At 44.2% G+C, this 27,145-nt stretch overlaps 1 protein-coding gene across 1 annotated transcript in view; it reads right to left on the bottom strand.

The window, feature by feature from the left end:
- CDK19 (cyclin dependent kinase 19) overlaps positions 1 to 27,145 on the bottom strand; it is a 394,114-nt gene that overhangs the window by 332,295 nt on the left and 34,674 nt on the right. The window contains exon 2 of the mRNA XM_073576006.1: positions 6,570 to 6,645. Within this exon, the coding sequence (XP_073432107.1) occupies positions 6,570 to 6,645 (76 nt within the window). The remainder of the gene's footprint in view (positions 1 to 6,569; positions 6,646 to 27,145) is intronic.

Here is a 27,145-nt window from a genome sequence, read left to right as displayed (position 1 = left end):
GGCAATTGGCAGCCACATGTCCGGGGCCCTGGCACCGCCAACACTTGATAACTTCGGCGCGACTGGACCTTGGGGCCGACCTAAGGGACACGGGATTGCTGTCACTCTCCCTTCGGGATACCCCCTCGGTACGGGCTTGGTCCTGATTGACCCCAGTAGAGAGTCGTGGACTTTTCCCATGCTCCTGGATTGGTGGTGCCCGACGTGACAGCCGTAGTGCAGCAGTGTCCGGTATAAAGTCCTGAGTGGTCATGTACTGCTCAATCAGTCCCACTACCTGGTCCAGTGAGCCCGGGTCCCCATGCCCCACCCAACGGTTTATGGCTGCTGGCAGAGATCTCACCAGCCGGTCGACCAACACTCTCTCCACTATCTGGGCTGGAGTCAAAGTCTCAGGTTGGAGCCACCTTTTCACAAGCTGCAAAAAGTCATTCACCTTAGAAGGGGCGGGCTGGGCCTCCACAAAAGTCCATGAAAACACCCGTTGGGCTCTCACATAGGTGTTAACACCCAGTCAGGCAAGTATCTCACCTTTTTGCTTGATGTAGTCCTGAGCATCCTCCCGACTGAGGTAAATGTAGGTCTTTAGTGCGTCACCCCTTAGGAACAGAGCCACCACTTCGGCCCACTGGGAAGTTGGCAGGTTCTCCCACGTGGTCGTGCACTCATATACGGTAAGGAAAGCCTCCACATCGTCTTCAGGACTCAGACTCAAAGCAGAAGGAGCAGTGACCCAAGAAAGTTCAAAGTAAACGCAGTTTTAATGTCCAAACCTTACAAACAAAACAAACGGTATCCTCCGGATCGCAGACGGGAAACAAAACAGTCTGTAAATGTGTATAAAAAGAGAAAAAGAAGCCAGCTCACCTGAGGGCATGTGTAGTGGATAGCCCGGACCACGTGCAGTCTTCACGCAGTAACCAAGGAAAAAGAAAAAAGGTCCAGCTTTGCAAATTCAAGTCCAATTTATTGTTAAAAACAAGTCCAAAACAGAGCAAAAAATAGTGTGTTCACATGTGTAGCAAGTAGTAGATAAATGTAAATGTGTATGGTTGCTGAGGGCGACTGCACCGCCGTATTACGCTGCGTGGTGCCAGGAGTTCGCTCTGCTTGGCTCAGTGTTCCCTCACACAGGCTGAGCTTTTGCAGAGCCATCTGCTCTGCACCTTGTAAACTCCACACTGACACACCCAACCCTCTGTTGCAGGGAGGGGTTACCATAAACCTGTGGCTGTAGGCCCCATTGAAAACCCGGGGGAGGAAACGGACCGCTCCACTACCTTCCAGTAGCCAGTTTAAAAAATAAAAGCCCTTTGCAGGTCTTCCCAAATCTGCCTTGGACAAATAGCTTGCCCAAGACCAACACTCACATTTATTCTGCATTGCAATCACAGCTATGCCTGTGACTGAAATGCACTCCGGCGACCTCAATATGCTTCTTTGTGCATCCTGGGGAACACATAACACTCACATATGACCACTGTCACTGCCTCACAAGACCAAAAAAATGAACATGTTAAGGGTCTTGGAAAATTGTAGTGGAAAATAGCACCATTTTACCGTACCAATGAAATCAATGAGATTTCTAAAATATCAGGCACACTGTGCATTTATTTTCCTTGTGCATTTTCAGTTTTTTCTAGTTTTTAGTTTTAATCTGCAGTATGTCAATTCTTTCAAGCTTTTGGCAGAGTTTTACCCATTCAAATGAATGAAGAAAAAAAATGAAGAAAAAAAAACAAACAAAAATGCATTTAAGAAAGCGACAAAAACAAGTACAATTTATGCAGCTTTTTTCCTGATAAGACAGCAAGTTTTCCTGCACTAAATACCAAATGTGTGCAAACACTCTGAGATCCCCTAATTTTGCAGGTTTTGGTTTTTTGTTTTTTTTTCAGTTTACTCTGCATTGTTCCATTGCCGAGAAATTCAATTTGCGACGTCATCAGCGGTCATTCGAGCCAAGCATCCCTGGGAACGGAAGTTGCCGGCAGCATCGATGAGGGCAGGGAGGACTCCGGGGGCCGACAGAGGGCAAGTATCTCTCTATTTTTTTAAAATTATTTTTAACATTCTATCTTTTACTATTGATGCTGCATAGGCAGCATCAATAGTAAAAAGTTGGTCACGCTTGACAAGTGTGACCAACCTGTCAATCACATTTCCAAGCGATGCTTGAAATCGTTTGGAATGCGCAAGTACTCCGGAAGTGAAAAACGCTTGTTTTTTTGCAGGAAAAACACATGCGAATTCGTATGAGTTTTACCCATGGCGGGAGTTGCGAAAATTTTCGCAGCATTTCCAAACGTGTGCACATAGCTTTAGTGTTCATTGTGCATAACAAATTTTGACCACATAACTTTTCAGGACAGTACGATTACTACAAAGCCAAACATTTAGTGCAATAATATGGTAACAAAAGCAATTCCGTCATGGTTTTTGGGCATATTTTTATAGTGTTCATCATGTATAAAAATAATACGATTACATGATTTTTCAGGACAGTATGCATTATTGCACTACACGTTTGGTTGCACAGTAAAACTATAAAAAGAGAAAATTCTGCCATAGTTTTGTGGCTTCCTTTTTACCGTGTTAAATGTGCATACAAATTTTGACTTTTCAGGATAGTGCAATTGCTACAAACCCCAACCAATAATTTTTTTATATTTTTTTTTATATTTTATTGGTTAAAAAAAATTGAACTTTGTGAAAAATATTAAAAACCAAAAATTTTGGTTTCTATTGTTGTTTGCCAATAACGTTTTGTATTGGTTATCCATGGACCTGTGTGATAGTAACTAGTTATTAAGGTTGAAGGAAGACTTTAAGTCCATCTAGTTCAACCCATATCCTATCCTAACTTGCCCTAACATGTTGATACAGAGGAAGGCAAAAAAACCCATGTGGCAAACAGTAAGCTTCACATTGGGGAAAAAAATTCCTTCCCGACTCCACATACGGCAATCAAACTAGCTCCCTGGATCAATGCAATATTAAGGAAACTAGTGTATATACCCTGTAATATTATACTTTTCAAGAAAGGCATCCAGTCCCTTCTTAAATTTTATTAGGGAATCACTCATTACACTCATTGCAACATCATATGGCAGAGAGTTCCATAGTCTCACTGCTCTTACAGTAAAGAATCCGCGTCTGTGAGTATGCTTAAACCTTCTTTCCTCCAGACGTAGATGATGCCCCTTGTCCCCGTCACAGGTCTAAGAGTAAAAAGATCGTTAGAAAGGTCTTTGTATTGTCCCCGCATAAATTTATACATTGTAATAAGATCACCCCTAAGCCTTCGATTTTCCAAACTAAATCACCCCAAGTGTAATAACCTGTCTTGGTATTGCAGACCTCCCTAATAACCTTAGTCGCTCTTCTCTGCACCCGCACCAGTTCAGCTGTGTCTTTCTTATACACCGGAGATCAGAACTGTACACAGTATTCTAAGTGTGGTCGCACTAGTGACTTATATAGAGGTAAAATTATGTTCTCCTGATGAGCATCTATGCCTCTTTTAATGCATCCCATTATTTTATTTGCCTTTGCAGCAGCTGCCTGACACTGGCCACTAAATGTGAGTTTGTCATCCACCCATACACCCAGGTCTTTTTCAGTGATCGTTTTGCCCAGTGTTTTACAATTAAGCACATAATTATACATCTTATTTCTTCTGCCCAAGTGCATGACCTTACACTTATCCCCATTAAAATTAATTTGCCATTTACCAGCCCAAGCATCTAGTTTACATAAATCCTCCTGTAATATAAAATTGTCCTCCTCTGTATTGATTACCCTGCAGAGTTTAGTGTCATCTGCAAATATTGAAATTCTACTCTCTATGCCCCCTACAAGGTCATTAATAAATATGTTAAAAAGAAGCGTGCCCAATACTGACCCCTGTGGTACCCCACTGCTAACCGTGACCCAATCCGAGTGTGCTCCATTAATAATCACCCTTTGTTTCCTATCCCTGAGCCAGCTCTTAACCCACTTACACATTTTCCCCTATCCCCATTGATACATAAAATGAGAACAACCTTTTGTGTGGCACCGTATCAAAAGCTTTTGAAAAGTCCATGTACACCACGTCCACTACATTTCCTTTGTCCTGTCCGGAACTTACCTCTTCATAAAAGCTTATCAGATTAGTCTGACAGGAACGGTCTCTTGTAAACCCATGTTGATATTGGGTCATGAGGTTATTCTTCTTCAGATACTGCAGTATAGTATCTCTTAGAAAACCCTCCAGGATTTTACCCACAGTTGAGGTTAAACTTACTGGCCTATAATTTCCAAGTTCAGTTTTTGTCCCCTTTTTAAATATTGGCACCATATTTGCCATACACCAGTCCTGTGGTACAGACCCTGTTATTATGGAATCTTTAAAGATTAAAAATAATGGTCTATCTATGACTGTGCTTAATTCCTGAAGTACTCGGGGGTGTATCCCATCCGGGCCCGGGGATTTGTCAATTTTGGTGATTTTTAGACTCCGTCGTACTTCCTGCTGGGTTAAGCAGGTGACATTTAATGGAAAATTTTTATCACTGATCATGTAATCCTTCATGGGATTTTCTTGTGTAAATACTGTTTAAAAAAGTCATTTAGCATATTGGCTTTTTCCTCATCCTCATCCACCATTTCACCCAGACTATTTTTAAGGGGCCAACACTATCATTTTTTAGTTTCTTTCTATTTATGTAGTTAAAGAATATTTTGGGATTATTTTTACTTTCTCTGGCAATGAGTCTCTCTGTCTCAATCTTTGGTGCCTTGATTTGCTTTTTACATAATTTATTTAATCTTCTGTATTTATTTAATGCCTCATCACTACCTACTTGTTTTAATTCTCTAAATGCTTTATTTTTGTCACTTATTGCGCCCCTTACAGCTCTATTTAACCATAGTGGTTTCCTCCTATATCTAGCATGTTTATTCCCATACGGTATATTTTGTGCAAATAAGGTGTAAAATATTCATTACCTTAATGAGCGGGGCCACGTGATCGCTCGGCCAGAAGAGCTGCTGGTGCCAGAACAAACGAGATACACGAGATACAGCGAGGGTGCGCAGGAAGGTATGTAGGATGTGTTCTGGAAGCCGGCGACTGTGGCTGTCACTATGCGCTATTACTGAGAAATGAATATTCATTTCTCTTTAGCAGAGGCACAGGCTTTAGCCACAGCCGCCAGCTCCTGGCCTCCGTGACCTGCTTCTCCGCCGCTCCCCATCCCCTGCCGTCTTTCTGGGACAATTGACTCGTGTATAAGGGTACCGTTACACCTAGCAACTCACCAGCGATCCCGACCAGCGATATGACGCGGTCAGGATCGCTGGTACATCGCTAAGTGGTCGCTAGTGAGCTGCCACACAGGCAGATCTCACTAGCGACATCGCTGGGGACGGGGATGGCTACTTACCTGTCAGACGTGGCGATCCTGCATCCTCCCGCCCGGCTCCACGCGTCGCTCATCGTCACAGCAGGAAGCGCCGCAGGAAGCGCCCGACGAGGAATGATCCAGGAGCTTCTCGCGCGATCAGCGATAACCAGCGGGGGAGCCGGTCGGAGGTAAGTATCACATGCAGCGATATCGCTAGCAATATCGCTGCATCGTCACAAAATCGGTGACTTTACAGCGATATTGCTAGCGATATCGCAGTGTGTAACGGGGGCTTAAGGCGAGGGGGGAGTTTTAAGCACAAAAAAAGTGCTGACAAACTAGGCTTATACACAAGTATATATGGTACATGGATACATTAAGATGTCATGCTCTGGGTTGGGAGACAAGCTGCCAGTCTGTGCTCAAACCGATTTGCACGAACGTCTGAATGAGCCCTTGAGAGAAGCAGACATGCCAACTAACATGACCATCCACTCACAAGGGGAATACAGGGGAATCAAGACAGTGTGTACATTGCATACTGTCACCAATCAGCAGCACTTTTCATTTCAGTCAAGACAACCCCTTTAACAACATATTTGTTTTGAACCTTACAGGGCTACATTTTTTTCACAAAATGATCAGATTGATTGGTTTAAAATAAATAAATAAAATTAAAGCATTAATAATCAATTAAAAAAATACCCATCTCTCCCGTTCCGACATGGTTTGTCTGGATTCCTGCCAGTATCTACTGTATTTTCCTCTGCTGTAATGTCCCATCACTGGGCTGTGTTATAGCGGGGGATCAGTGAATATTGTTGTTTTTTTGTTTTGATTTGCTCAGAAACAAAATCAAGCCTTTCGGAAAAACTAATGCCAGGCAAATAATCTGGCATTTTTTATTCATTTTCGCGAAGAGTATCTGCAGACTTTTCATTCTAGTCCAAACTATCCCTTTAAACAAAATGTAGACAATAATAGATGATTTATTCCCAGCAATGAGGTATTGTGACTGCATTTTCTGTAATGCCTTGTAAATGTTGGTCAAAGTGTGCATTTTACTAAATAAGACTGTATTTTATAAACTATATACAAAAATATGTATGTAGTACATAGTGAGGCAACATTGTTATAAAAAGAAACAGAAAAATAAATTAGCAGTTTATTCACACTTACTGCAATTTCTCTACAAGCTGACATGGATATCCCTGTTCCTTCAATTTGCTTCAGTGCATATTCTTTTTCATCTTTTCTGAAAAAGTTAAAAAAAAATATGCTTATTAACAATGGCTCCGATACTTTAAAGAGTTGATAAAAAAAACAGCATCATGTTTATTAGTATCAGCAACATTGCAAAGGTGAGAACAACTTAACTATGAATGAATTGGCTATCATTTACATGGCTTGAGCATGCACTGTTACATACTTGTATTTCACGCCATGCTGCACCTTGATTCACTCTCAGAACATTCACTTTATTGCTAGATCTACAGACAGACCTACATTGCTACACGTAGAGGGGTAATTCCTGTAGGGTCCTTCTTACCAGCACTGACCACATGTGGTACATGTTCGAATTGTGAATCAAAAGAACAGATAGAGGTGTTGTAATATGCATGTCACAGCGATATCTACACAGCTTTCAAAATGGTTATACAAATGTTAGGTTTCTTCGATTTTCTTAAATGGTCAATGCAAATGAGTCATTATAATGTTAAAATCAAACAAATCAAGTTTTATTGGACAAACCTCCAAAATGTAAGAGTTTTTTCTAAACTAAAAAAAAGACACTACCTGAAAATGCACTACTGCAAATTATTATGCACAACAGAGTTTCCAAACATTTGCAGCATTAAGTGTCACTTTTGCTGAACTCAAAAGCATCTTAAGAGACTAAGTTACAGGTTAACCTAGGACCCCTTCTTTGATGTCACCTTCACAATTCTGGCATCCATTGAACTTGTGAATATTTGGAAATGTTCTGCTTGAATTCCTTTGCAGGATGTCAGAATAGGCTCTCAGACCTGCTGTTTTGATGTGAACTGCCTCCCACCCCTCAGAGTATGTTCACATGGTCAGTAAACACTGCGGATTGGACGCTGCGCACATCCGCAGCGTCCAACCCACTGTGGCCAGATGTTACAGCATAGTGGATGGGATTTCAAGAAATTCCATGCCCACTATGCGTGCATGGACGCCTCCGGCTTGCCTGCGGAGACGGACATGCGGCGCGTCTTTCCAGACAGCAGCGTGTCTATTTATCTTGCGGAGACGCGAGTCTCCGCTAGATAAATATCACCAGTGCAATGTATAGGACGCAGTGATTCCACACGGTTCAATGAACATATGCGTCATCACCTGCGTTCAAAAGCCGGCAGCACTTTGGACGCAGAGGACATGTGCTGTGTTCAAAGCACTGCCGGTTACTGACCATGTGGACGTAGCCTCAGATATTTTGCTTGAGAATACCATGAGCTTCTCTCCTTTTATTCTTTGCAGGATGAGATGATGCATTATCAAACATGAAGATGTTTTTGCTATGGATGGCAAGTTTCTTCGTTTTATACCATGGAAAAAAATTGTAAGTCAGAAACTATGTACAATGACAAGGTCATTTTCACAACATCAGGGACCCTAAAAGGGGCCTACCAGCTCTCTCCCCAAAACATGACTTGCTGCCTTGTTGGGACAATGTGGCCATCGACCAACCACCCACTAATCCATCCATCTGGACCATTCAGGGTGACACGGCATTCATTAGTTAACAAGACTGTTTTAAAATTAGTCATGTATGTTTGAGCCTACTGCAATAGTTTCTTGTTAAGAGCACTGTTTAGGGATGGCCAAATAGTAGGTTTATGCACAACCTCATGCAAGCCTCTAGAAGATCCTACATACTAAGGTCTGCAGGACTCCAGAAGCATCAGCAGCTTCGAATACCTTGTTTGCTTATTTTGTAATGGTATTTTTGCACCAGCTCTCTTAATCCGATGAATTTGTCTGGCAGAAACCTTCCTCATTATACCTGTATCTACACAAAACCCATCTGTGTTTTGTATCATCCACAAACCTCTCCACAGTACAATGAACACGCTGAAGTTTTTGTGAGATATCTAATATTTTTATACCTTGTCCAATGCACTGGACTATTTGACACTGTTCATCAGCAGAGAAATCCTTTTTTTCCCATATAGCTTGAAACCTGTGGTCTGCTTAATAACATAGAACGTCCTTCTGAAATAAGTTTCCCTTAATTGGGCTCACCTGGAAAACTTATTATTACAGATGTTGGAGATTGATTTCAGTGATCCAAAGAACCCAGAGACACAATACCATCCATGAGTTTATTTGAAAAACATAAAATTACATCATTGTAATCCTGCCTGAGAAGATAAACGAGAGCACGATATTGTGCTTGGTTGGGCACTAAATTACTATTTCTTAGTCTATTTGTTTGGCATTTTTTAAGTATTGTCACTTTAAAGGTTATATTTTAAATGGGTAATAGTTATTTCTGATAAGCCAGTTTTATGGTCAGTCTTTACCATGAACCTCAAACATGAAATGATAGATTTCATAAAAATATGACCAGACCATACCGTATTCACAACACTTAGATGAGGTGCCACAAGAGAATATTTTACATGCTAATGAAGCTCAGCGAAAATACAAAAACACAATGTATATCACATGAACAGAGTTTTTCAAATTGAAATATGTACATTTTAGATGTTTTAAAATTAATTTATTTCTCAATTAATTCATTTTTGTGATTTAAAATGATGTTATACCAATGAGAGTAGATTAAAATTGGATTAACACCACTCCTTTCTAAAGCTTTTATATCTGATTTTTTTATTTTTTTTAAATTTACACTACAACTAAATAGTTGCCACAGGCGTAAAATGCACTCTCTTCAAGTCACCTCTCAAGTGACTTTTATGCTTCAAGTAACTGATGCCTGAAGATACATTCATGTCATGTTTACTTCTGGCTTGCATAATTTGACAAACTAAACTCAGCAGTAACAGTATAGAAACTTCGAGAAAACAGAAATACTGTACTGTATGTATATGCATTTATTCATTTTATATGCTTCATATGTACCGTATTTGATATGTAGAAAACTAAAATCTCAGCACAAACCATAACAAACAAGACCACAATAGTGACCTCTCTGAATTGTGATTAAGGAATATTAGGTTGTATAATTAGCCATTTAAAATATCCAGGCCCCTTTATAGCCTGCCATCACTATCTTCTTACATACAGTTGTGCTCAAAAGTTTACATACACCGGCAGAATTGATCCTTTCTTGACCTTTTTTCAGAGAATAAGGATAACACCAAAACTTTTTCTCCACTCATGGTTAGTGATTGGGTGGAGCCATTTTTTGTCAAACTACTGTGGTTTATCTTTTTAACTCCTTCATGACCAGAGCTTTTTCGGCTTTGCGTTTTCATTTTTCACTCCCCTTCTTCACCGAGCCATAACTTAATTTTTCCATCAATATGGCCATGTGAGGGCTTATTTTTTGTAAGACGACTTGTACTTTTGAACAACACCATTGGTTTTACCATGTCTTGTACTAGAAAACGGGAAAAAAATTCCAAGTGCGGTGAAATTACCAAAAAAGTGTAATTTCACACTTGTTTTTTTGTTTACAAGTTCATAGACACCAAACATGTCTAGGTTCTTTTTTATCTAAGTGGTGAAAAAATTTCAAAACTTTGCTAAAAAAAAAAAAAAAATTGTGCCATCTTTCAAGACCCCTAGCGGCTCCACTTTTTGTCATCTCGGGTTGGGTGAGGGTTTATTTTTTGTGCGCCGAGCTGACATTTTTAATGATACCATTTTGGTGCAGATATTCTCTTTTGATCGCCCGTTATTGCATTTTAATTCAATGTCATGGCGACCAAGAAAGCGTAATTCTGGCATTGTGATTTTTTTTCCCGTTACGCCGTTTAGCGATCAAGGTAATCCTTTTTTTTTTTATTGATAGATCGGGCGATTCTGAACACAGCGATACCAAATATGTGTATGTTTGATTTTTTTATTGTTTTATTTTGAATGGGGCAAAAGGGGGGTGATTTGAACTTTTATATTTTTTTAATAATTTTTAAAACTATTTTTCCTTAACTTTTGGCATGCTTCAATAGCCCCCATGGGCGGCTAGAAGCTGCCATAGCCCAGTCAGCTCTGCTACATAAAGGTGATGCTCAGATCGCCTCTATGTAGCAGAATTACAGACTAGCTATGAGCGCCGACAACTGGGTGGCGCTCATAGCAATCTGACATCAAAATCCATAGAGGTCTCAAGGAGACCTCTGGTTGTCATGCTGACACACCGGTGATCCACGATCACGTGACGCGGACCAACGGTGAACGCATTTCCGGCCGGATGGCCGAAAGCGATTGTTAAATGCTGCTGTCAGAGATTGACAGTGGCATTTAACTAGATAATAGCCGGGGGCGGATCGCGATTCCGCCGGCGGCTATTGCGGGCACATGTCAGCTGTTAAAAAAACTGACATGTCCCGGCTTTGAGGTGGGCTCACTGCCAGAGCCCACATCAAAGTGGGAGATACTGACATCGGACGTACTAAATCGTTCTATGTCAGTAAGGGGTTAAATCATAATGACAACCCAAAACATGCAAATGACCCTGATCAAAAGTTCACATACCCCATTTCTTAATATTGTGTATTGCCCCCTCTAACATCAATGACGTCTTTTGGGGTAGTTGTGGATGAGGTTATTTTCTCAGATGGTAGAGCTGCTTCTTAGCAAAAAGCCTCCAGTTCCTGTAAATTCCTGGGCTGTCTAGCATGAACTGCACACTTGAGATCTCTCCAGAGTGGCTCAATGACATTGAGGTCAGGAGACTGAAATGGCTACTCCAGAAGCTTCACTACGTTCTGCTGTAGCCAATGACAGGTCGACTTGGCCTTGTGTTTTGGATCATGTTGCAACATCCAAGTACGCCCCAAGATCAGCTTACGGGCTGATGATCGCAAATTTGCTCCAGTATTTGCTGATAACGTGTTGGATTCATCTATCCTTCAACTTTTACCAAGTTTCCTGTGCCTTTGTAGCTCACACATCCCCAAAACATCAGCAATCCAACTCTGTGCTTTACAGTAAGAATGGTGTTTCTTTCATCATAGGCCTTTTTGACTTCTCTCCAAATGTAACATTTATGGTTGTGGCCAAAAGTTAAATTTTGGTCTCATCACTCCAAATTACCTTGTTCCAAAAGTTTTGAGACCTGTCACTGTGCTGTTTTGCATATTGTAGGTGAGATACTTTGTGGCATTTGCGCAGTAATGACTTTCTTCTGGCGACTCGACCATGCAGCACATTTTTCTTCAAATGCCTCCTTATTGTGCATATTGAAACAGCCACACCACTAGTTTTCAGAGTCCAATTTTTCAGCTGATGTTATTTGTGGGTTTTTCTTTGCATCCCAACCAATTTTCCTGGCAGTTGTGGATGAAATTTTTATTGGTCTACCTGAACCCTGGTTTTGTTTTTACAGAGCCCCTGATTTTCCATTTGTTAATCACAGTTTGAATGCTGCTGACTGACATTATCAATTACTTGGATATCTTTTTGTATCCCTTCCCTGTTTTTTCAGTTCAACTACCTTTTCCCATAGATTCGTTGACAATTCCTTTGCTTTCCCCATGACTCACAATCCAGAAACATCAGTGGCTGGATGAAAGATGCAAGAGTCTGTCTGGATCCAAGAAACTCACTCAGCTTTTATGCACACACAGATTACAAGCAAACAGGTCACAGGTGAGGATGTTACCTGTTAGGAACGACAGAACGCACTAAATAATAATAAAGTGCGTTCGCTGCTCAGGGTCCACCGTGCAGTAGGTGTTACAACCGCTGCTGAGTAATGGCAGATGAGCAATATGGCGATATAATGCGCACAGGTTCAACTTCACCCGAAGTGCGCAGAGCGGGCTCTTTTCGCACGCAGAGGCGCCGCAACAAAAACATACAAAAGGCTGAGCCTGTTAGAGTCACAGGCCTCAGGTAAATGCACACACGGCATAAGGTCACAGGAGCAGGAACTAAGACAGAGGGGCTACGTCCATCTAGACCTACCGTGTGTGCGGCGTCGCTACTGCGAACACCAAGAAGGGCTGCAACTGCAGCGCGGCGCAGGACACTGCCGCTGGACACAGCTACAAAGCAGGCGCTATGTTGGACGCTAGCGCAGAGGTGCGGTGTGCACAGTAGCCTAAGGCTTGCCACAGACTGGCACAGACTACTGAACTAATTCCCTAACCACATGCGTAATATCAGAGGGAAGGGGTTTCATAATAAGTCAGTCACCAGAATCATATATCCGTCACCATTCACAAATAGCAGTATAGTCTATACTAGCGCATGGCGGAATAGCCATGCGTGCTTTTTATAGCAGCCGGAACCTTCCAGATCTCCGAGATGGACCAATGAGATCTGGAGCAGGACCTGAGTACATGACTCCCGATCTCCAATGGGAAACCGTTTCATGAGCATGCTCAGTAGGAGGACAGAGGGACTTAGCCCCTGGAGAGATTTGCTGCAAGGCAATCTCCTCTGTGGTAGATAAAGAGCAAGAAACCGCAGAAAGTAAGGATCTGGATTCCTGCAGAGCAGACACAGGAACCTGACTCCTAACATTACCCCCCTCCTAGGGCCCCCTCCTCTCTGAGCCTTCCAATCCACCACCCTATGCCCATCAGAGGCATATGCCTTAGACTCGTCCGAAGGCAAGTCTGATGTCCCGGTAGGTGACACGGAAAACCGGGACACGTGGAAGGTATCAGAGGCGGCAAGATCGCCAGACTTAAGAAGGGACACGTGGGAGACAACGGGAGCGACAAAACCGCCCGGAGCATAAGTTGAAGTGGGACGCCGCGGTGTGTTGGCGAACGTCTCCACTCTCTGTTTAAGGAAGCTTAACCGAGCACACGAGGCACATGCCTGAATATATTTCTTAATGTCCTGAGCCCTGTGCGGCCACCAATACAACCCTGCCAGGAGTTTTGTGGTCTGCATGTAGCCAGTGACCACCCGCCCTGGACGCGTGTGCCCACGTAAGGACCTTCGGCCGAAGGTGAGGGGGGACAAAGGTCTTGCCCGGCGGCACAAAGTTTGGCCATTGCGGGGCCCCGTTATCCTGGTGAACAGAGTGCTGACAGTGGCAGCCGCAAGTGGACCTTAGTGTCGGACGCGCCTCGAGACTGGCGCGAGACACCTCCATGGGCTCTGGGAGTGAACACTCTGGCTCGGGTGATTCCAGAGGTTCAAAGAGGTTGGGAGCCAGAGTAACTGTCACGCTCACGCCTTGGCTGAGTGGCGCGAGCCGGGGGGTTGTGGCCCCACTGTGCCACAAATCAGACTACCCTGGGAGGGGCATAACTACGGCAGCTACCTCGGTCTTCACTGGAGCCTCTGATGGTGAGACTTGTGCGGCAGGTAGCTGCCGGGTGCCACTCCAGGGTGGTGTCTGGCTGTGGCTGCTGATCCCACTCGGGAACAGGAAACCTGGACAGGTGCGAGTGACAAACAGGCTGAGACACAGGGCAAGCAGGCACGCCTTGGTACACTGGCAGGCAGGCACGGCTTGGAGACACAGGGCAAGCGGGCACGGCTTGAAGACACAGGGCAAGCGGGTATGGTTTGGAGACACAGGGCAAGCGGGCACGGCTTGGAGATACAGGGCAAGCGGGCACGGCTTGGAGACACAGGGCAAGCGGGCACGGCTTGGAGACACAGGGCAAGCGGGCACGGCTTGGAGACACAGGGCAAGCGGGCACGGCTTGGAGACACAGGACAGACTGGCGTGGTATGAGAAGGGACAGGTTGGGACCTGTTCACACAGCAGGTGTAGGCAGGAGGGAGTGGTGTATGTTGGAACAGGATCTGGACCTGTTCACACAGGGGGTGCAGGTATGGATATAGGCAGGAGTGTGGAGTAGGTGGAGCCGCAGAAGTGCGGAGTAGGTTGGGCTGCAAGGGAGCCGTGCAGGCAGAGCGGCTAGGGCGCCGTGCAGGCAGAGCGGCTAGGGCGCCGTGCAGGCAGAGCGGCTAGGGCGCCGTGCAGGCAGAGCGGCTAGGGCGCCGTGCAGGCAGAGCTGTTATGATGAGTCACCGAAGGAGGAAAAAACAAAATAAGTCCAGAAAAACCAGAGAGGTTGGCAGCTATCGGATTGCAGACCCCTGGACCTATCCACAACAACTAGCAGTAGCCGTGGGGGGTTCCTACGGTGCCCTAGACCCCTCGATCACAGCCGGAGAACTACATAGCCTAAAGACAGAAATGGGAAAAACTAAACTGCCCCAGAGCAGACCCCAAAGCAATAGGCAGCCCCCAACATATAATGACGGTGAAGCAAGATGAAAACACTAACACAGATAGAAAGGTAGGTTGAGCAAATGATGGGGCCCAAGCTAACTACATAGGACAGGATAGGAAAGCTGCTGTCTGCCATCCGCAAAAACCCTATCAAAATGAGCCAACCGACTGACAGGAAAAACAGGCCCTGAAGTCGCTAGGCTTCAAAAGACTATATCAGCACTCAGGTATATTCTGAAGACAGAGCAAAAGATCAACAGATCAGAGACAAAAATGGAATTCAGCTCACCCCCGGCCGGGGATGGCAGAACTCCCAAAAAACAAGGCAAAACAAAAACAAAACTGAAGAGTACAAAGCAGAGCAGAAAAACTTAGCTTTGAGATGCAGGAATCAGACTGGTCTCCAAGAATCCAGCAGGAAAATCACCAGCCAGGAAGAAGGGCGTCGGCAGCCTTATATCCAGTCCTCAATTCCAGCCACCCAGTCATCATCTAGCTGCCCAGGTGTTTGATAATCAGCCTCACTACCTTCCTTCACCAGAGGATGGAGTTCATCAGACCTCAATGGTGAAGGGAAAAATGAACTCACAACACAGAGCGGCTAGGGAGCCGAGCAGCCACGCAGCCGTGCAGGCAGAGCGGCAAGGGAGCCAAGCAGGCAGAGCGGCAAGGGAGCCAAGCAGGCAGTGCGGCAAGGGAGCCAAGCAGGCAGTGCGGCAAGGGAGCCAAGCAGGCAGAGCGGCAAGGGAGCCAAGCAGGCAGAGCGGCAAGGAAGCCGTGCAGGCAGAGCGGCAAGGAAGCCGTGCAGGCAGAGCGGCAAGGAAGCCGTGCAGGCAGAGCGGCAAGAGAGCAGATGCACAGACAGGGAGGACACAAGGAAAAAGACACAGCAGGGAAGGAAGCCACAGACAAGGAGAAAGGGAGACTAAGGTAGGGCAGAGTACAGACAAGGTACTGGGACCAAGACTCAAGGGCCAGGATATTCAGCCTCCTGGCAGGCAGACAAAGAGCACAAAGCAAGGCTAAGAGTATTCCTACAGAGAAGGAGATACACAGAACAGGGCCTGACTTCCTCAGCAGCAAGACACTAACTGATTAAACAGGAAAAAACAGGGAGTACAAGTCCAATCACATAAAAATAATGAGCAAAGTTTATTAAACATATAATCTTGACAATTACATAAATGACAGAATATACATAAAGGATCAGATAAGTATCTGCTGCTTGTTAGTCCTAAGAAATTAACAAAATAAAGTGCTTAGTGCCTGTAACAAATATGGGCCATATTTAAGGGATATAAAGGTAAAAGAGATCCTAACAGGTGCGCATCCTGAAAAAATCACTGTCCCAAGCCATAGTGCTTACCCATACTAAACTTAGCCAAGGACCACAAGCAGCGCCGCCACCGACGCGCGTTTCGCCTCTTTTTCAAGGTGCCTTGAAAAAGAGGCGAAACGCGCGTCGGTGGCGGCGCTGCTTGTGGTCCTTGGCTAAGTTTAGTATGGGTAAGCACTATGGATTGGGACAGTGATTTTTTCAGGATGCGCACCTGTTAGGATCTCTTTTACCTTTATATCCCTTAAATATGGCCCATATTTGTTACAGGCACTAAGCACTTTATTTTGTTAATTTCTTAGGACTAACAAGCAGCAGATACTTATCTGATCCTTTATGTATATTCTGTCATTTATGTAATTGTCAAGATTATATGTTTAATAAACTTTGCTCATTATTTTTATGTGATTGGACTTGTACTCCCTGTTTTTCCCTGTTTAATATGTTATGCGGGAGTGTCTATTTCCCATTGAGACGACACTATATAGTGGGCGACTCTACTGGGATTTACATTTGGTTCCGTATGGTTTTGTTTTATAAGACACTAACTGAGTATAGACATTGCACAGGCAATGTTTCAGTGGGTGTGGCGGAACTAAATAGTCAAGGGCTCTAGGTGATTGGTCAGGGACAGAATAGACAGGTGCACCCTGACTGCATAAGAACCAGAGTTCTGGCGCCGCCCCCCTATACACACATAGCCAGGAAACATACAGAAGAACAGAGGCACAGAGCACAGGGCTGGCAATAGACAGAATTCACAGCATGACCCGGAGCAGTGAGTAAGTTGATGTGCGGGGGATGGGAGGCCATGCAGTGACGCCAGCAGGGTTGTTACAGTAACCTTCCGTCTGGATTGAGCACGCTCCAGCACGCGCTCCGAAAAACGGAGATCAATACAGGTGGCAATGGCAATCAGCTCCTCTAGACTTGCAGAAACCTCTCTGGTAGAAAGAGCATCCTTAACACGTTCAGCTAAACCTCTCCAAAACATAGGGATGAGGGCTTTTTCAGTCCACTCCAGCTCGGAAGCCAGTGTCCGAAAATGAACGGCATACTGACTAACCGAGAGGGATCCCCGAGTCAAAGCCAGTAGCTGTAGAGAGGTGTCGTGCGTGACCCGTGGTCCCAGGAAGACCTGCTTAATAGCTGTTAAAAACTGAGCAGCGGTCCGAACCTCTGGGTCACCACGCTCCCATAGTGGTGTAGCCCACTCCAATGCCTTGCCCGACAGAAGGGAAACCATAAACCCCACCTTGGCCCGCTCCATAGGGAATCACGCAGCCAGTAACTCCAGCTGGATAGAGCACTGGCTGACGAAACCCCTACAGGAGGTGCCATCGCCAGAAAATTTATCGGGCAACGGGAGGCGGGTAACTGTTGACGTGTGGGAGGATGTGGACATACGAGAAGCCGCCTCTGCGATCGCCTGTACAGCAGCCTCCGAAGAATTCGCTGCTGCGATAACACTCTCAAGAGTAGCCAACCGGCCCTCTAGCTGGCGAATGCACTGAAGGAGTTGCTGCTGATCTGCCATCACTAGCCAGACCCTGGCGCTAGTATAATGTTAGGAACGGCAGAGCGCACTAAATAAAAAATAATAATAAAGTGCGTTCGCCGCTCTGCGTCCACCGTGCAGTAGGTGTTACAACCGCTGCTGAGTAATGGCAGACAAGCAATATGGCGATATAATGCGCATGGGTTCAACTTCACCCAAAGTGCGCAGAGCGGGTTCTGTTCACACACAGAGGAGCAGCAACAAAAACATATAAAAGGCTGAGCCTGTTAGAGTCACAGGCCTCAGGTAAATGCACACACGGTATAAGATCACAGGAGCAGGAACTAAGACAGAGGGGCTGCGTCCATCTAGACCTACAGTGTGTGCGGTGTCGCTACTGCTAACGCCAAGAAGGGCTGCAACTGCAGCGCGGGGCAGGACACTGCCGCTGGACGACACAGCTACAAAGCAGGCGCTATGTCGGACGCTAGCGCAGAGGTGCGGTGTGCACAGTGGCCTAAGGCTTGCCACAGACTGGCGCAGACTACTGAACTAATTCCCTAACCACATGCGTAATATCAGAGGGCAGGGGTTTCATAATAAGTCAGTCACCAGAATCATACATCCGTCACCATTCACACATAGCAGTATAGTCTATACTAGCGCATGGCGGAACGGCCATGCGCGCTTTTTATAGCAGCCGGGACCTTCCAGATCTCCGAGATGGACCAATGAGATCTGGAGCAGGACCTGAGCACATGACTCCCGATATCCAATGGGAAACAGTCTCATGAGCATGCTCAGTAGGAGGACAGAGGGACTTAGCCCCTGGAGAGATTTGCTGCAAGGCAATCTCCTCTGCGGTAGATAAAGAGCAAGAGACCGAAGAATGTAAGGATCTGGATTCCTGCAGAGCAGACGCAGGAACCTGACTCCTAACAGTTACCTTTATTAGCCATTCAAACCCATTTGTGTCAACTTCTGTGCATGTTATCAGGCCAAAATCACCAGGTTATGTGAACTTTTGATCAGGGTCATTTGGATGTTTTGGGTTGTCATTATGATTTAAAAAGCGAAAACACAATAGTTTGACAATAAATGGCTTCAGCCATCCACTAACCATGAGTGGAGAAAAAGTTTGGTGTTATCATTTATATTCTCTGAAAAAAGGCCAATAAAGCAAATAATCTGCCGGGGTATGGAAACTTTTGAGCACAACTGTAAATGACAAGTTCAGAAGAGCACATGCAACATTTTTGGTCTGGATTGTCAGCCATATACAATCCATATTTCATCGATCTGTTTGTTTTTTACATCAGTGTGACTTCCGTTGGTCTCTCTTCTCTTCTACAGCATCCGTTTTTTACATGAACCCTTTAATGAATCATAAAGGCCAAACTCCATTTCCAATATGAATTACTAAACTAGATCTGCAAAAAACGAATGACAAACGAATGGTAAACCATACGGTACCATTTTTTGGGTGCACCAATCGACTTATAATAGGCTTGTCTGGGACAAAATACAGATCAAAGTAGTGTATACTATGATCTTTTTCATGCAGACAATCGATCCATGAGTAAAAACGTTCATGTAAACAAATACATTGACTTGCATTGATCAGTGTGCTGTCCGTATGTTATCAGTTTTGCAGACAGACACCACAAGGACTTAGACGTTTGTCTAAACAAGTACTTATGACAGAGGAGATGAATGGGGACCGTTGTAACCATTTTTAAGTACAAGTAGATGTGTTAATTTACATTGCAATACTACCGTATTTTTCGGATTATAAGATGCCCTGGACCATAAGACGCACCTAGGTTTTAGAGGAGGAAATTAGGGGAATAAAATCGAAGCAAAAAATATGGACAATTTTGTATTTAATATGCCCTATCCTGGTATACACACGTGATCAAAATTGTTGGTACCCCTCGCTTAATGACAGAAAAACCCACAATGGTCACAGATATAACGTGAATCTGACAAAAGTAATAATAAATCAAAAATCTATGAAAATGAACAAATGAAAGTCAGACATTGCTTTTCAACCATGCTTACACAGAATTAAAAATAAATAAAACTCATGAAATAGGCCTGGACAGAAATGATGGTAACCCTGAAAATAATGTGACAAAAGGGACATGTTAAATCAAGGTGTGTCCACTAATTAGCATCACAGGTGTCTAGAATCTTGGAATCAGTGAGTGGGCCTGTATAGAGGGCTACAGATACTGACTGTGCTGTTTGGTGACGTGGTGTGTATGACACTCAACATGGACCAGAGGAAGCGAAGGAAAGAGTTTTCTCAGGAGATTAGAAAGAAAATTATAGCAAAAATGTTAAAAGGTAAAAGTTACAAGACCATCTCCAAGCAGCGTGATGTTCCTGTGACTACAGTTTGCACATATTATTCGGAAATTTAAGCTCCATGGGACTGTAGCCAACCTCCCTGGACGTGGCTACAGGAGGAAAATTTATGACAAATCAAAGATATGGATAATACGAATAGTGTAACGCTTGCGCCCAGACTGGATGGTGCGAGCGAGGATTGTGGCCCCACTATGCGACAAAATAGACTACCCTGGAGGGGTGTGACTAAGGAGCTACCCTGGTGTTCACTAGAGCCTCTGATGGTGAAGTTAGACTTGTGCGGCTGGTAGCTGCCAGGTACCACTCCAGGGCGGTGTCTGGCTGTAGCAGCTGATCCCACTGGGGGATGGAACACAGGTGCGGGCAAGTACAGACGGGCACGGCTGGCACTCTGGCAGGCAGGCGGGCATGGCTGGAACTCTGGCAGGCAGGAGGGCAAGAAGGCAGGCACGGGTAGGATAAGGGATAGGTAGGAACCAGTTCAGGCTGGAGGGAACGGAACCGTAATGGGTAGGGCAGGAACACAGGCAGGTACGAGTAGTATAATAGAACAGGTAGGAACCAGTTCAGACTGGAGGGATAGGAGTTGTTAGGAACCAGTTCCGACCAGAAGGACAATGACCCGCAGGACGCGGGATAGGAGCAGAGCAGAACCGCAAGGTGCGGAACGGGGGGCGGAGCAGAACCGCAAGGTGTGGAGCAAAGATCAGAGTAGAGCCGCAGGGTGCAGAGCAGAACAGAGCCGCAGAGTGCGGAGCAAAGAGCAGAGAAGAGCGGCAGGGTCCGGAGCACAGAGCAGAGCGGCAGGGTGTGGAGCAAAGAGCATAGCGGAGCCATAGGGTGCGGAGCAAAATAGCAAAGCAGAGCCGCAGGGTGCGGAGCAAAATAGCAGAGCAGAAGGAGTAGACACAAGGCTACATACAGCTGAGTAGGGAAAGAAACAGGCAAGGATAGGAATTGGTACAAAGAACGGACTGGGTACAGACAAGGATGGACACAGGAACAAGCACAAGACACGGGGTTCAGGCCTGAGTATGCAGCCCTCAGAGAGGCAGAACACAAGACATAACGAGCACATAAACGGGATTGGGTATGCAGCCCCCAGAGAGGTAGAGAGCAGGACAGGACCTGGCAACTCAGCAGCAAGGTACAGACTGACATAGTTTTTTGCTCAGGCCTCTCACTATGGGTGGAGATGCCTTAAGTACCCAATGCCTCTTGGCAATAGCCAGGGGCCAAATTAGGGGCGTGCACACTGTCTATATGAAACTCAGGAAGTGCTGCCCCCCTAAGCATACAGCCAGGAAGTATGCAGCAAGCAAGGACATGAGGCCCACAGCATGGAGCAGGCAGGACAAAACTCATAGCATGGCCAGGAGTGGTGAGCAAGATGGGAGATGAGAAGCCATGTAGTGATGCCGGCAGGGATGTTATAAATAGCAATAGTAAAGAAAGAAAAAACTTTCAGCACCAGGTGTCTCTTCATTAAAATCTTCAAGATTTTATTTTCATGTCAAGAATAAAAAATCATGCGGGGACGCAGCCCCTAAACGCCTGACACGTTTCCAACAAAGTTCTTAATAATAGGCATATGAACAATACATAAAAACATCCTTACATACCTATTCCAATATGTGAAACCATGTACACCTGTTATTTGACATGATTAAGTTACATTCATTACAAATTCAAATGTGAGACAGAATACCAAAAATCATGATGTCTACATAGATTTCGCCTCCTTGTCTACACAATATAGTATAATAAGTTTGTAAACGACATCTCTACTTTCCCAGTGCAGCAACTTTATGTATTTTTTCTAAATGGTAAAAGTGTAAATAATATAAAGGAAAAAAGGAGAAAAAAAAGAGAAAAAAAAATATTTTGGAACATAGCTCTCTGCTAGTCCCTATATTGATTTATCCTATTGTGGTAGGGGGCCGGATTGGGGGGTGGACCACTGCTTACCCTGTCCAGATGACACAGACACCAGGTGATGCAAGGACGAGGCGGAGACAGATTTCAATAGTAACCGTTCCGGATTTATTAGTCGTCCTCCTGACGACCACAACCACGCACCGCAGCCTCTTTACAGGCCTCTGTCTCCAGGCCCGGATACCTGCACCTTTGCTCCAGTCGAAGTAACGTCCCTCGCGGATCTTTCGCTGGGGCTGTCCTAGACCAATCTACTACCAGCGCTTCACCTGCCCGAGGTCATCGTCCAATCGGTACCCACAGGGCCTCGTCTGTCCTGCGGTCCGTCGGGTCAGGGCCACCCCCCTGACTGTCTCTTTGTTGTCCGTCCCCTGGTCGACTCTTCTCTGTTCACCGTCTTCTACCGAGCTCCTCCCGGAACTAACCTGCCTGGAACCCTATCCTGTTCTATTTATCCCCTCTCTCACCGGGAATTCCCCCCTGGGTTCCTATCTCCCCGCCCCCATGACTAAGCGTTTCTCAAGCCGTAAGCTGCTAAGTCCTAAGCTACTCCCCCCTGCCATCTTGTGGTCATTTCTCGGTACTGCACTCTCCTATCTACCTTTCCTAGCTGTCACCCTTCTATCCTGTCAATCTCCGTCTCTTGTGCACAAACCGTCCCCGCCTTCTACCAGTCACGTCTGTCCGTCAAGTCACCTTCCCCACACTATCTAAAGGTTTGCAATGCAAAACTTTCTATAAGACGCACCCCCCATTTTCCTCCACATTTTTGGAGGAAAAAAGTGTGTCTTATAGTCCCAAAAATATGGTACTTATAAAGTTTTCAGGATCGTTTACTGAAAAGTTTTCATATCAGGTATTAAATATCAGCGAAAAGCTTCAAACAAATATCTGGTTATTATAAATGATACCAAGTCTCTTTTTCAGACACATTACAAAGAGATGTGCAATCTATTCTAAACTATGCAGATCTCTATTACACAGAGAAAAGGCGTGGAAATCCTGAAAATACTTTTCGGCAATGCCAAATGTGCCCCACATCTAATATAGTTGTGCCGACTCGGACTATGGCAGATATTATGGGGCTAACACATCAACGTCAAGTAAAGTTAAATGCACTAACAAAATAGAAAAAGTGGAATAACGTCACAAAGTTTGAAATAAAATACTTATCAGGCACGATTCAACAAGACTGGCATTGTTTACGCCGGTCTTGATGAAGGGGTGTGCTAGAGTGAGATGCTCCCAATTCATAAGGAGGAGTACGCCTTTTTCCAAATCTGCAGTGTCTGACGAGTGGCAAGTGCCTCTGTGGCTACACAAGAAATCACACTCCATTCAGGTAAGGTCAGGTACTGGAGTGAGATTTCTGGTGTATGAAACGCCACAGTTAGTCATTAGATGATCTGTAACATCGTGACCCATTTTGGCAGAGCAGATTTTTGTGACTTTTCAAAGCTTTTATGCCAGAATTCTGGAGTGAAAGCTTTGATGAATAATGCCCATTACAGTAAACTATATGGTTTTAAAATGCACATTATGTGTATATTCAGAAAAAATATCCCAATCTATACAAATACGCTAATGATTTCTATTGAAAAAAAAAAAAAAAAGTTGTTGCAGAAAGTGTAGTAGAATAAGCTTTGTGGTGCCTTCACACTGTTCAAAAATGTGCAAACTAATCCACGGATTATAATGAGGGCAATTTGGGCTACCACTCGGGGACCGAGGCTTCGGGTGGGGGGCATTGCCAGACTACCTTCACTACAATGTGAAGTCATCAGCCAGCGAGGCTATATGGTGGCTCATACTGCATATAGTATGCTATATAGGGGCTCATACTGTATATATTAGGCTATACATTAAAAGCGAGTATACTCAAGACTACAGAACAAGAGATGGACTTGGGTATTGTAGTTACAAGTAAGCTGAGCAGCAGCTGCAAAGATTTTAGGGTATATGAAAACAGAGAGAAAATCCTGCAATCCCAACATATGTTACCTCTTTAAAACACTGGTGAGGCCACATCTAGAATTTGGGATCCAGCTTTGTGCTCCACATTTTAAAAAGGATATTCAGAAGTTAGAGTCAGTTCAACGACAGGCAACTAGATTATTAGAAGGGATGGAAGGCAGGTCATACGAGGAGAGGTTGTAAAAAGTTGGGCTTGTTTAGCTTAGAAAAAAGACACCTCAAAGGGGATCTCATTTACATCTATATAACTAAAAATGTAAATGTCCATTTGTTCAAAATCTTATATTGCCAAAAGTTCTTCACCGATTGCTTTGAAATTTTGACAACGTTGCATTCGAATACGAGCATGTTTTTATATACCTATGATATAGGTGGCACACCTGTGACAGGGAAAATCATGCTTTATTGAAAAGCGCATTTAGGGTATGTGCACACATTGCGGATTCTGCTGCGGATCCGCAGCGGATTTGGCCCTGCGGATCCGCAGCAGATTCTGCTGCATTGTACAGTACCATTAAAGTCTATGTAAAACCAAAAACACTGTGCACATGCTGCGTATTTTTCCGTTCGGATTTTCTGCGGATTTAAATCCGCAGCATATCAATTCTTTGTGCGGATCCGCAGCGTTTTCAGACCTGCTCCTTTATAGGAATCCACAGGTGTCAAAATGCATGGGAAATCCGCACTAATTCCGCAGGTAAAACGCAGGTCATTTGACCTGTGGATTTAGCCAAATCTGCGCGGAAAATCCGCAGGGTAATCCTCAATGTGTGCACATACCATTAAACTCACACGTTTAACATTTCCAAAGAATCCAGTTTGGGGAAAGTATTGCAGAAATACAAACTTATTGTTTGGGATAAATGCACAATGGCACACAAAAAATAAAAAATAAATCACTCGAGGCTCTTGATCAATCACTGCTAGATTTGAGCGGAAACATAAGATCATTTGGGAATGCATTAATAATGCTTGCAGGAAATGTCAGACCAACATTACCTGTAATTCCTTGATCGACACCAGAGGTCCAAATAAATGCTTGCCTGAAATTTTCTACTTTGTGGCGACACGCAAAGACTTTAAAATTAACTACAAATATGGGTGTCCAACTGCAAAACGATCAATCAGCTGAGATATTCTCACATCAATTGCTGGAAATTGGGAATGGATAGGTGCCGTTGATCTGACCTCAGGACAAATTTCATTGCCTCATAACTTATGCAATTTAGTGGCGTCAAAAGTAGAATTGATTGAAGAAATATTTCAACCAATCATTATTGGCTGAGTGAACGAGATATTCTTGAGGCTAAGAACAAAGACATCTATGAACGTAACAATATTATTCAGTCTAACATTCAAAGCAAGGTAGTCACATACAAGTCCGTCGACACTGTTGTGGAAGCAGATTAATTATCCAACAGAATTTTTGAATTCACTCGATCTGCCAGGGGTGCCACCGCACGTATTGCAATTGAAAATCGGCATGCCAATTATGTTGCAAAATATCAATCAGCCAAACTTTTGCAACGGCACGCCGCTTCCAGAAAAAAAGATAATGAGCAACATCGTAAAAGCAACAATCTTTACAGGACCTTTCAGAGGTGAAGATGTCTTTATGCCTTGCATTCCTATGATTCCAACAGATACGCCATTTCAATTTAAGAGATTGCAATTCCCAATTCAATTGGCATTTGCAATCAACAAAAAAGCTCAGGACCAATCTTTAGAATTGCGCGGTTTAGATCTAGACATGGATTGCTTCTCACATGGACAATTATACGTTATACGTGTGTTCTAGAGTCAACTCCTGGCCAGGTACAGCTAGCATATAAATATGTGTGGCCAATACAAAACACTGGTACATGACTTAGGCTAGGTTCATATTTGCGTATATGTGCGCAGCGTATCATCTACACGCGCAAACGCATGTCAAAACGCATGCAAATGTCGCTTTTCTATCCGCATCATCTTACGCATGACGTAAAAAAAACGCTGCGTTTGCGTTATTTATGCACAAGTTCGATAGGACAATGCTTTTCCAGGAGAATTTCCTTGACACAAGCCACGTCCAATGGGCATGTCTCATGGAAATTCTCTATATAGACCCTTGTACAGAGTAAATCCTCATCTTTTGCTGCTGTATCCTGCTGCAAGATGGATCTGGAGCGCTTATATCGTAATCTGGATTTGATCTTGGCTTATACCTATACATCGTCATCGCTACTGGCAACACCCCACCGTTGAAGTCTGAGAGAGCCGTGGAGCCTACCTCTTGTTGTACACTGAGCTGCGTGCAAATATTAAGAAGTTTTTCGACTACACAACGATATCAGAACAGAGCATCGATGAATTGCTGCAACGTGTGCGAGGATCCATCACCAGGCACGACACACAGCTACGGTGAGCAATTTCTGCTGAGGAACGTCTGTTGGTGACCCTAAGGTACGCAATTTTGAAAAAGAAAAACCTGTCATTAATATGATGGTTCTAAAAGCCATCTACTGACTTTTTTTCCATTTTTTTTTTTTAAAAGCTATGTACTGTTTTTTTTTTCCCCCCATTTTTCGTTCCGCATATTCCTGGCTACTGGAGAGACATTATCATCTCTACATTTCCAGGTCTGGATTGGAGTGTCCACCCTTTCTGGAATTGTTGCAGACACCTGCTGTGCGTTATGTGACGTTCTGCGTGCTGAATTCCTCCCCCAACTCACAACTGAACTGTGGCTGGAACACGCTGCAAAATTTATGGACATTTTTAATTTTCCTAACTGCTTGGGGGCTGTGGGCGGCAAACACATTTGCATTAGGAAACCAATTGGAAGTGGATCAGAGTTTTTTTAATTATAAAAAAATACTTTTCTATTGTTCTGATGGTGATTGCAGATGCTGACTGTAGATTTGTTGCCGTTGACATTGGCTCATTTGGACGAGGAAATGACACAGACTTTTAAAAACTCTGACATGGGCCAACGTTTGTATGGAAATTATTTTAACTTTCCACAGCCACGACCTCTTCCCAACACTGAAGGACCGCCAATGCCATTTGTTGTTGTTGGGGGATGAAGCGTTTCAAACGTGTGCCAGCCTCCTAAAACCGTACTGAAGTCGGGACTTAAAATCACACAAAAAAGATTTCCAACTACCAACTGACAAGGGCACGAAGAACTGTGGAGTGTGACTTTGGATTGCTGGTCTCCAAATGGCACATTTTGGGAACAGCCATTAATCTAAAAATTTATACTATTGAGGAGTTTGTGAAAGCATGTGTTGTTCTGC

The sequence above is a fragment of the Dendrobates tinctorius genome, unplaced genomic scaffold (assembly GCF_039654945.1).
Source record: "Dendrobates tinctorius isolate UK_male_01 unplaced genomic scaffold, ASM3965494v1 ptg000046l, whole genome shotgun sequence".
Taxonomy (NCBI): domain Eukaryota; kingdom Metazoa; phylum Chordata; class Amphibia; order Anura; family Dendrobatidae; genus Dendrobates; species Dendrobates tinctorius.
This window is presented reverse-complemented; position numbering and strand designations above follow the sequence as displayed.